We start from the raw sequence: 12,180 nt of genomic DNA on the forward strand, positions 1-12,180 counted from the left end.
GGTATCGCCGCGTGCGTTATCACCCAAACTATCAAATTATCTCATTTCTGATCTCGCACGGTAAACGGCGTAAGCGCACAAAAACCTGCCAAAGTGTCAAATCCAGAAAATTTTTTATAAAAAGTGAGTAAAAAGTTGCATAAATGCAAGCAAGGTACCAATAGAAAGGACAGATCATGGCGCAAAAAATGACATCTAAAACACCCCTATAGACCAAAGGATAAGGCTGGGAATAGAGCCATTTTAAACATTAAAAAAAAAAAGTTTTCATTTTTTGAAAGCAGTCATAAAATAAAAGTGTTATAAATAACATATTGTTCTAATCGTACGGATGTGAGGAAAATATATAACATGTCAGTTTTACCATAGAGTGAATGGTGTAAAAATGAAACCCCCCAAAATGAAAACAAATTCGTGTTTTTTTTTCAATTTCACTGCACAAATTTTTTTTTTCTGGTTTCACAGCATATTTTATGGAAAAATTAAGTCTGCCACTGTAAAGTACAAATTGTGGTGCAAAAATAAGGGCTAAAGTCGGTCTGTAGGTGAAAAAATGCAAGCGCAAGGGCCTATTAAACACGAGGAGGAAATTACTAAAACGCAAAAACGAAAATTAGCCCGGTCCAGAAGGGGTTAAATAAGTAATTATCCAGATAACCATCATGATGTTTACTGACCGAATCAACGTGTAGCTGTTCCTGTCCTGTTGGACCAGAATGGGCTTGTGACCCAATGTGGGACGGACTTCCGGCAACAGACTGGCCAACGCAGCGAACAGGTCAGACAGCCACCCCAGGTACTTTATATAAGAATATACAGTACAAGGGGGCACACATGACCCTGCTTTGTATTACGCTGTGTGACAGCATCTATTCAGTACAGGGAATCGGCTTAGACAGTCTTGCAGTTCTCAACACAAGCACTGGTGACAGCAGAGGGGCCCATTAATGCTGCCTTTCAACGAAAGAGAAATGGTAAATGAAATATACATTTATTTTACATTTATTTATTACAAAGTAATATAACTTTATTAAATGCTATATATCAGGCATGTTAAACTCTAGCCCACGGTGCCAGGATTTTTGGGCTGCTGAGGAAATCTAAAGATTTCCTTAACCTGGCCCGCAGGACGTTGGAGCAGATTATAATGGGACCACCCATATTATAATTAACTAGGCCGCAGGCAGTAACAGTAAGAAGACAAAGCTGCCAGTACCATGCTAAAATATTCTATATATATCCATATCAGGTGTCGCAGTACAATCTGAAGAAAGTTACTAAGGTGCGACAGGAGAGGAGGCTGCCATTGGTATCACTTACATGCTAAATATATAATCTTTGGAGTGCTCCTTTAGGATAAAGGTCCTTTTTTTTAAAGGCATATGGCTGTATTTCCCAGTGCATGCAACAAATGAGACAAAATCAGAGTAACCAAAGAAGAATACCCCGAGGAGTATAAAGCCACGTTCACAACGGCCGCTGTTTAGCCAGTTCCTACAGCTGACATTACAATATCAGCCGTAGGAACTTTATTTCAACTCAGTATTGACTGCTTGCCTGTTTGGGTGCGTCCTGTAATATAATTACATTGACTTTAACCCTTTGAGGACCAGGCCCAAAATGGCGCAAATTTTGATCTTAGTGTTTTCGTTTTTCCCTCCTCCCCTTCTAAGAGCTCTAGCACTTTCAGTTTTCTATTTACAAGCCATGTAAGTGCTTGTTTTTTACAGGAATAGTTGTACTTTGTAATGGCGTCTTTCATTTTACCATAACATGTATGACGGAATTCCAAAATTAATATTTATGAAGATATAAATTGGTGAAATCGTAAAAAGAATACAATATGGTAACGTTTGGGGGGTTCCTGTGTCTACGTAATGCACTATGTGGTAAAAGCGACATTATACAATTATTCTATAGGTCAGTGCGAACACAACCATATGCAGGTTACACAGATTCTCTAATGTTATATATATTTTTTTTTAAATGAAATCCTTTTTTTTAGCAATTAATTATAAATAAAATAGCCCTATTGTGACGCTTATAACAGTTTTATTTTTTCACCTATGGGGCTGTATGGGGTGTCATTTTTTCCGCCATGATCTCTAGTTTTTATTAATACCATATTTGTGAAGATCGGACGTTTTGATCACTTTTTATTAATTTTTTTTTATATATATAATGTAACATAAAATCGGTAATCTGCGCATTTTTTTTCCCTCTTTTTGTCTACGCCGTTTACCGTTCGCAATGACGCTTGTTATATTTTAATAGATCGGACAATTACGCACGCTACGGTATATTATATGTTTATTTGTTTATTTATTTTTATATGTTTTATTTATATAATGGGAAAGGGGGGTGATTTAGACTTTTATTGGGGGAGGGGTTTTTGGGGTAGTGTAATAGTGTTTTTAACTTTTTTTTTACACATTTGAAGTCCCTCTGGGGGACTTTTACATACAGTACTTTGATTTTTACACTGATTTTTACACTGTCATTACCGGTGAGGTCCGGGCTGCTGATTGCAGCCGGCCCCCACCTGCTATGAAGCTCGCTCCACTCCAGAGCGCGCTTCATAGCCGGAGAAACGCCCACAACGTATAGTTACACCCTAGATCGTCTGGGGACAGACTTCCATGGCGTAACTATACGCCCTGGGTCGTCTAAGGGTTAAAGCAAAGAAAGGGTAAAAAAAAAGTGCTGTGTGTGTAAACAACTAAAAAAAAATGGTAGTTGTTTGCGAAACAACGAGCTGAAAAAATTTACATGTTCATTATTTTTTAAGGCTTCATCAAACAACGGCTGTTGTTCAATACATTGTGTGAACGGCCATTGTGTAAATTGAAAACAATGTCCGTTCTTTTTATAAAAAGTATGTTGTGCGAACATAACTTAAACGCTCCCAGTATCCCTATACAAACAAGTATGTCCTTACACATTTTGATTCTACTGTAACTGTGATTGTTTCCTAAAGTACTAAATACATAATTCCTATCTGGTGCCATAGAACAGCCTCCTGCTTGTAGCTTTAGTGTTTGCTAATGATAGCATCCCTGACCTTTTTTTTCCTAAATGTCTTCCAAGCAATAGATGACTGATGCATTATTTACTGTAAACTACGTACTACTACTACAAACTATATGCTTTGGATTACGAGCATAATTCGTTCCGGGGCGGCGCTTATAATCCAAATCTACTCTTAAACCAAAGCAAATTTACCCATAAGAAATCCTAGAAATGGAGACAAGTGGTTCCACACCCCAAAAATAATGATTTATTAATCTGAATAACATGTAAACCAGATAAAACAAACATTCAGAAACAGCTGAATACTGTATGTGATATTATAAGTTACTGTACAGTAATGGAGAGGATGGGAAACACAAGGGCGACAGAGACTGCAGGGAGCATGAAGGAATGAGCAGGGCAGATGTGGGCACATAAATGCAGCACTCTCTGTCCGGGGAGAGAGGGGTTACAGCTATGGAGAGATTACCTCCACAGTCCTGTCCCCTGATGCAAGCCTCAGCCTGAAGTGGATCTGCTATGATTTGGAAGGTGAGGGAGACTTCCTGGGTCAGAGTACAGTGCTGTAGACCCTGCTGTGCAGACCATGCCCCTCCCCCACTCCCCCTCCCACCCAGTACAGGAAGCTCCTAAACCAAAGCAATGCTCTTAAACCAAGTTACAATTTTGAAAAACTGTGAGCTCTTAAACCAAAATGCTCCTAAACAAAATTACTCTTAAACCAAGGTACCACTGTACTACAAAATATATAGATGTTATACTAAACATGGCCATGAGATGGCACTGCAAGATAAAATATAAAGAATCTCACATTACAGATTCTGTATTAGAGGACATGTCTTTCAGGTGCTCCAGTTTCCTCCCACACTCCAAGGTCATATGGGTATAAATTAATCTGGACTTTAGAGTGTAAGCTTCTTTTGGGTACAGGGACCAATGTACAGTATGTGATGGCAAGCTGTGTACTGTATTAATGTAAAATCAGTTTATTAAAATAAAAAAGGTTTAAAAATAATGCTACATACATATATACAGTATTGTCGCAATCAACAACTCTAAAAGTTGCCACAATTGCATCGTAAACAATGTATTTTTAGCCAAAAAGAATAATTCTTAGATCTGCTGTTGCTTTACTTTTTTTTTCTTTATTGGAAAAACTAAAATGTAGACTCAATAGTAATACTATGATAACATAACTAATAAATACTACATTCTTTTAACATTTGATGAACAATTCCTGTCATCATTGCCAAATAAATAATAATAAAATTTCAGAAAAATACAGAAATAATAATCCCAATCAGAATCACACACAAGTGCTGCAGAGGTTAGGCACAGTAAAAAACTTTAATGTTGTTTTTTCATAGCAAAATGTGCGTTTTATAGCAAAATGGGGTGAGGAGTGAGCCTAGAAAAAAGACAGAAATATATTAAATGCTTAAGTAAACACAGTGAATATAAGTCATAAATGGGTAAGAGGATAGTGTTTTGTAATGTGTGTGGGTGGTAGGGGTAGTTTTTGTTACTTATGTGAATTGAGTGGTTGGCATGTGAGAAGAAGAGAGAATGAATCTTTTAATTATTTGTTTTTATACATTTTTATGTCTGTTTTGTCCTTCTTAGTATTTATTTTGTCAATGAGGGGTAAAGTGAGAAGTATAAGGCTGGTAAACAGACGCCAATAAGAAGAATGGAAAATTGGGGTTAAGAATGAAAGAGTGAAAGTGAGCAGAATAGAGGGATGGAACCCCCAGGTCAATAAAATAAGGTCATCCGGAATTATAGTGACAATATAAAAATATTGGCTATATCCATGCTTTCCAAGAAGCCCAAGGGCTGCATCCATCTTCTTCTGTGACAGGGGGTCAAATGCCAAGCAGCCAGTGTTTCACAAAACAGAACTAACTGCAGTTTAGCTCCCAGAATCCCAGAATACCCCTTTAGTGAATAAAATATTGACCAATTTTTTAGCATTCTTGTTCGAATAAAGTTATATTACCTAACTTCTGCAAAATCCGCAGTGTGGGACAGTAGAAAACATTCTGTTGTATACTTGGCTATTACAACTGATATTGTTATCTTACCATTCATGTTGCAGAAGAGGATGAAATCCCTGCTCTAATTCACTGAAATGTTAATTTCAGGAGCTTTTTCTTGATATTTTAACTCCGACTAGAGCGAAACAAAACAGAGAACATTTACTATAAAATCATTCTTTGACAGAAGTATAGCTCTTATAAGCTATACATTTATTCTGAACATTCCTATAGGAATGCTCCAACTTTTACTTGCAAATCTAGCATCTTTATAGCAAATATAAATTCATATATTTGTTCCTGACTATTGCTGTTGCTACCTGGACACTGTCAATAAGCTTTTCCTAGTGTAAGTAATGTATATATTTAGTATGGAATGCATAACGGTGTACTGGATGTACTTTGGTCATGGGATTCAATCAAAAATATCTATTGCCCCCCTCATTGACTTAAGAATGCTCCATGCAATAATTATTTATGTAGGTTTTAGGTACAATTTCTTTTTATCATTATGTCAGGCCCCTTTAGATGTACAGGGTTAGCAGAATTAAACCTCCCCAACTCATATGGGCTCTGGAGGGCATTCTGTAGCTCCAAATGAGATGAAAATCAGATAATGGGCATGAAAATGATATGCTTGCCGTGTATTAAATAAAAATTATAGTACAAAAAAATCCCACTATGTGACTCTATACTGTACATGTCAAACTACAGATATTCAATATGTTCCCCTTGGTTTTCAATAACAATCTGCATTCCCAAACCATGTTTTCCAAGGGCTGTGAGTATAATGGCTACAATATGCCAATGAATGCTGCCTTTCAGATCTGACACTGATGCAGCAGTAAGGTGTATGGGGACATTTAATGTATAGGGAGAGATCTATCAACTAAGCCTATTGGGAATGAAGCTGGCTGGAACTAGGTTAACCAATGGTTAATCTATGCCCGGTTCCTGGCTGGCTGACTGTCAAACTTTGATTTCTCTGCAGTGTTTCAAAGTGAATTCTACATGAATGCAGTAAGGGAGCCTGTTCCTGTTTCATGTTGCCTTTGGTTTAGGTAGCATAAGGCTGATTATAGGTTCTCTATAAAGAACAAACAAGGAAAAACTAAATATATGCAATCATAAGTAGTTAATATGCAAAACAACTGTCCATCTTCTATAATGAAAGCCTTTAATAAAACGCAGACTTACATCTTCACTGTCAGTTGAATCTGAATCTTCTGTCGTAGGTTGTTTGAATCTTCTATTTTCATCAGTTACAATTTTCTCTGGCAAAATGTCATCCAGCCAACTTAGATCATGTAGAGAGAAAATCCACTCCATTGCCTTTCTTATTCCAGCAAGGGCCAACAGCTAAAATAAACAAGTGTTTAGATTTAGTATATAAATGGCTATTAGAATGACAGGCAGGTGGAAATAGTGTTTGAAAGTTTGTTTATAGCCTCTTTGAAGTGTACCCGTATTTGCAAACAGCCTGCACTTTTTTACATTGTGCTTTGCTGAGCAGCATAAACAGTCTTTCTTTGATGGTAACAACCTGATTAAGTCTGGTAATCTCCAGTACCTTTAAATGTATTCGTTGTCTGATGAAACTGATGGGAAAAAAAAAAACAGATCGCAAAACCATAGCCTAAGGTTATGTTCACACTAGGAATAGGCGAGTATTAAGCGAGGAATTGAAGAGGAAATTTTTCTGCCTAAAATTCCTCATCTGTTCAGCTCTGTCAAAATTTGAGCGGATGTCCAGCGGAATTCAAACAGAATACAAGCGGACTTGTATAGGATTTCTCTAGCAGAATCCACCCAAAGAATTGACATGTCAATTCTTTGGGCGGAAAGTGCATATGCGGCAGAAAATTCTGCTTGGAAATTCTGCAGCGTGAACAACAGAGCGGAAATTCCATTAAACACAATGGGACATTGCTCTGTACATATTTTATGGGAGGAATTTCAAGCAGAAATTAAGAGTGGATTCCTCTTCAATTCCTCGACTATTACTCATTGTGAACATACTAGATTAGCTACAAAAATATGTGGTGTGTATCAATCTAAAACATAACGTTTAATACTACTTTTAAAATATACGGACTTACAACAAAACATGAATTGGAAAACTCTGCCACATCTCAATCAATGGCCACACTTAATCGATAATGCAGAGTGGGGACAAAGACAGTCACACTTACGGTTCTGATGTTTTCAAGGTCAGCCGACCCCAAACTCAGTGATGGTCTGGGAAACAGAAAAATCCCACAGTGAGTCACATTGATTACTGTACCTCAAAAATTAAAAGAACCTTGATAGCTGGGAAAATGCCCTAGTCAGCCCTTTATACAGACCAGGCTCTCCCTAGTCTGTCCCTGTCCCAAGACACAAGGCCATTTAAAAAATCCTATGGGGTCTCATACAGACAGGGATCACATCACCATATTGCAGTCAGATGTTATCCTATCCAGACCCCATCTTATACCTCTACGCGTTTCCCTCCTCAGCAATTAAATCTCAAGGAGTTCATCAGGAGGTTAATCCAAAAGGATAAATACGTCCCTGGGGTAAGGATACAGATAGATGGAAACCCACAGCGGGACCTGGCACCATGGATGGAAGAACTCCTTGAGATTTAATTGCTGAGGAGGGAAACGCGTAGAGGTATAAGATGGGGTCTGGATAGGATAACATCTGACTGCAATATGGTGATGTGATCCCTGTCTGTATGAGACCCTATAGGATTTTTTCAATGGCCTTGTGTCTTGGGACAGGGACAGACTAGGGAGAGCCTGGTCTGTATAAAGGGCTGACTAGGGCATTTTCCCAGCTATCAAGGTTCTTTTAATTTTTGAGGTACAGTAATCAATGTGACTCACTGTGGGATTTTTCTGTTTCCCAGACCATCACTGAGTTTGGGGTCGGCTGACCTTGAAAACATCAGAACCGTAAGTGTGACTGTCTTTGTCCCCACTCTGCATTATCGATTAAAGAGAACCAATCACCTAAAATTCACTATCCCTATTATCAAAGGTCCTCTCTCCCTAAGTCTATCTATGAAGATACAGACTGCCTTTGCAGTCTGTATCTTATTCTTTACCTAATTCTTCCTCTTCTGTGAAGTAATGCCGGGCGCCGCCATCTTGATGACGTCACGCTGGAACGCACCACTGGAACGCAATTGACGTCATCAAGATGGCGGCGGCCAGCATTAATGCACCGGAACAAAGGAGCAGGTAAAGTATAAGATACAGACTGCAAAGGCAGTCTGTATCTTTACGAAGTCTATTTATGAAGATACAGACTGCATTTGCAGTCTGTATCTAATACTTTACCTGCTCTTTTGTTCCAGTAATGCCGGCCGCCGCCATCTTGATGACGTCACGTGCGTTCCAGTGTGACGTCAACAAGATGGCGGCGGCCGCCATTACTGCACCGGAACAAAGGAGCAGGTAAAGTATTAGATACAGACTGCAAAAGCAGTCTGTATCTTCATTTTGTCTATTTATAAAGATACAGACTGCCTTTGCAGTCTGTATCTTATACTTTACCTGATCCTCTTGTTCGGTGCAGTAAGGCCGGCGCCGCCATCTTGATTACGCTACTTGCGTTCCACCGCTGGAACGCAAGTGACGTAATCAAGATGGCGGCGCCCGGCCTTCCTCCACCGAACAAGAGGATCAGGTAAAGTATAAGATACAGACTGCAAAGGCAGTCTGTATCTTCATTTTGTCTATTTATGAAGACACAGACTGCCTTTGCAGTCTGTATCTTATACTTAACCTGATCCTCTGGTCCGCTGTAGCATGGTCGGGCGCCGCCATCTTCATTTAGTCTCTTGCGTTCCAGCGGTGGAACGCAAGTGACGTCATTAAGATGGCGGCGCCCGGCCTTGCCGCTCTGCATGACGGGAGCTTCCTGTCTCGCGCCGGCTCTTTTAAAAAGAGCCGGCGCGAGACAGGAAAGTAAAAAGTAAATATTTGAAAAACGCAACAAAAAAAATAATCAATTATATTTACAAATATTAATAAAATAATGAAATACATCTAATTAGGGAAAAAAAAATTTTGATTATCATCCATGATTGGTTCTCTTTAAGTGTGGCCATTGATTGAGATGTGGCAGAGTTTTCCAATTCATGTTTTGTTGTAAGTCCGTATATTTTAAAAGGAGTATTAAACGTTATGTTTTAGATTGATACACACCACATATTTTTGTAGCTAATCTTTTCTTGGAATAATAGGTGGTTGATTTTGATCATTTCTGGTTTGCTGTGACTTCATTGTGAACATACCCTTACTCTGTAAATGACCGATATTTTCTGTACCCGGTGGAGCCCCGCATACTTAATCCTTCCAGGAAGTCCCGCTCCTGGACCCAGTCCCGGGGTGGAGAAATTGCTGCCCGAAGCTCTGCACGCGCTATTTGCAAATCAATAGAGATGAGTCCAACATCTATAGACAATTACTGCAGCAGTCATTTTCTATGGACGTTAAAGTCCTCTCTAGTGATTTGTGCATAATGTGAACAATCTAGTGTGAAGAGCTAAAATGCTTCCTTGGAATCTGGTTATGTCCTTGCTGTCATGAGTTTTTTTTTTCTTTATCTGAGCAATAGATATCATGCTTGAACTTGAACTTGAGATGATAATTTACATATGGACATATTTAGTGTTTACCATCAATGGGAAGATAATTGCTGCTGCTGTTGATTTCATTATCCACAAGATGACCAGACATGATAGCTGGATTAAGGTAAAGAAATGAACTTTCCGCAGTGGAACATGTCGGAGATATATTAGGTCTGGCTGATGCTTAGGTGGAATAAACAGTAGTTTCAACCGTTCTGTAAACTTAAAACAAAAAAGAAGTACAAAATTAAAAATCATATATAGTTTACTTTAAAGTTCATCTGTCTACTCTGTACTAAGTATAGAGCTGCATATACTGGCAGATATATACTGGTGATAGGGGAATAAAATAAAACATACCTTTAGTTTTACTGATCACTGTAAAGTTATAGAAGTGCCTTTTTTGCTAGCAGCAGTCAAACTGATGGTGCCAAGTCGCAGCAGCAGGGTGGAGTGGGGGAGCAGCGTGCTGATGCAGTTCAGCACCACCAGACTGAGAATTTTTCCATTGTGCCAGAGTTCTTCTCTAAGTCCCTCTAGGGGACTTTTACAAGTAGTCATTAGATTACTTATACAGCTCAGTGCCATAGCGATGATCAATTAGATCAGTGATCTGCTATGACAACCTGCTTGTGGCAGCATGTTTTAGCAGATCTACTATTTCAAGCCTAGTCAAGTGACATATAGCTTTTTAAATGCCCCAATTTCTATTGCTCACGGCATCTAATGGTTAAAGGAGAAGTCTGGCGATTTTACAGCCGCCAGGGGAGAAATTAATAAACCATAATTACTTACTCCTCCTACCCACGTAGCAATGGTTCACAGGCTCCCCCTAGTTGTGATAACGCCAAGACTTTGGGGGAAATGACCGTCCCAGTAGATGGATTGCATGCTTAGCTAATCAGTGACTGCAGCAGTGTCCTGGCCCAGTCACTGACTGGCTGAGCAGGCAGGCCATCTACCTGGTCATGACGTCGGCTGTGCAGGAGATCCTGGAGCCTGGTGGGGGTCCCAGAGTGCCAATCCAGTGCTGCTACAGCACAGGGAGAGGTGAGTTGTGATTATTTGTTATGTTTCCCCTTGCCCCTGCTGGATGAAAAATTTTTAAATTTCTCCTTTAAATTGACATCAGTATGATCACTGATGACAATTATGCCGGCTGCAGATAGCAGCCAGTACCTGTAACCTATAAAGCAAGCTCAACTCCGGAGCTCACGTTAAAGCCTGTTAGGGTGCAGCCACTGTACATATATGGCAGCCGGCACAAAGGTGTTAAACTGGTCAGTGGGTGAAGAAATTAGGACAGAGAATCACATGTAATAAAATGCATACAATCCATTGTCCAAGTATTTCTAAAAATATTGCCTTTATCTGTTTCTATCCTCTCAAAGAAAAAAAGCATATGCACAAAAAATGGTAGCACATCATGAAAATCTTTATTATAACACTAACATAGATACAAAAATACCACATAAATATATGAATGCACAGGAGTAGTAAAATGAGGGAGACAACACCCCAAATACTGCTCTACATTAAAAACATTAAAATGTCAGCATAAGTCCTGCTGGCGTTCCAGCCGGGACTAATTTACCACTCTGACTCTGGACTGTATGTACAGAAACAAAAATCCAACATCTCTACCTAGACAGAGACCCGGTAAAACAAATTATAACCACAAATGATGGAGAAAAGAAAAAGATCACCATATGCAGTCCAACAGAATGAGAGTCAGATGGGATAAGAAATTATCGGTTTCTAAACATTTTTATGCAATGTGTCTAAAGGTAGATAACAAAGTTAGAAAGCAATATCTACTGTATTTGTTAGCATAGAAATACTGAACACATCAAATACCGTATACAGCACACATAATAAAACTGTAAATATGTAATTACTTACTTGAATACTTTTTAAAGCAGACACACCCATTTGAAGAAAGATTCCATATAACACAGGCATTGGTATATACTAAAAGAACATAAGGAAGTTAGAATAATGTGAAGGTAGAAACATAAATCTATTTAGGTTTAAAGCATAACTGTCATTTAAATGTCATTTTTCAGAAATCAATAAATATCAATAGTACAAGCAATTTTAAGAAACTCTTTAATAGCAAAAGAGTTTACTTCTGTACTTAAAAGGCAGTTTTCCTACCTCCCCTCTCACTTCAGAAGAAGTACTTCGGTGTTCATTATGCTCTATGGAGAGGGGAGGGGTCGAGGGGCGTGAGTGAGCCCAGAGAGTATAAAAAGGCAACCCCTGCAAAACACTACATCCTGCAATCTTCTTTTACCAAGCTCCCAGATAAGCACTGACCTTTCTCACCTCTGAATCCAGCATTTTGTGTGGTCAGACAGTCCACAAACTGTACAGCTTCTTCTTTGCTATACCTGCTCACTCATCCCTCTCGACCCCTCCCCCTTGCATAGGTTATAGTGGACTCAGTAAATGTCTCTTCACTTTGCTCCTCTGTAATGAAGATGACTTGAG

General features: G+C 39.0%; 1 protein-coding gene across 2 annotated transcripts in view; it reads right to left on the reverse strand.

Moving 5' to 3' along the window:
• Positions 1 to 4,109: 4,109 nt before the first annotated feature.
• SLC4A9 (solute carrier family 4 member 9) overlaps positions 4,110 to 12,180 on the reverse strand; it is a 105,169-nt gene continuing 97,098 nt past the window's right edge. For both annotated transcript variants that reach the window (XM_069970418.1, XM_069970410.1), the window contains exons 18-22: positions 11,590 to 11,658; positions 9,736 to 9,909; positions 6,264 to 6,425; positions 5,115 to 5,202; positions 4,110 to 4,438 (exon numbers count right to left, since the gene is read on the reverse strand). In XM_069970418.1, coding sequence (XP_069826519.1) covers positions 5,149 to 5,202; positions 6,264 to 6,425; positions 9,736 to 9,909; positions 11,590 to 11,658 — 459 coding nt within the window. In that variant the 3' untranslated portion in view covers positions 4,110 to 4,438; positions 5,115 to 5,148. The remainder of the gene's footprint in view (positions 4,439 to 5,114; positions 5,203 to 6,263; positions 6,426 to 9,735; positions 9,910 to 11,589; positions 11,659 to 12,180) is intronic.

This window comes from Dendropsophus ebraccatus, chromosome 1 (assembly GCF_027789765.1).
Source record: "Dendropsophus ebraccatus isolate aDenEbr1 chromosome 1, aDenEbr1.pat, whole genome shotgun sequence".
Taxonomy (NCBI): Eukaryota; Metazoa; Chordata; class Amphibia; order Anura; family Hylidae; genus Dendropsophus; species Dendropsophus ebraccatus.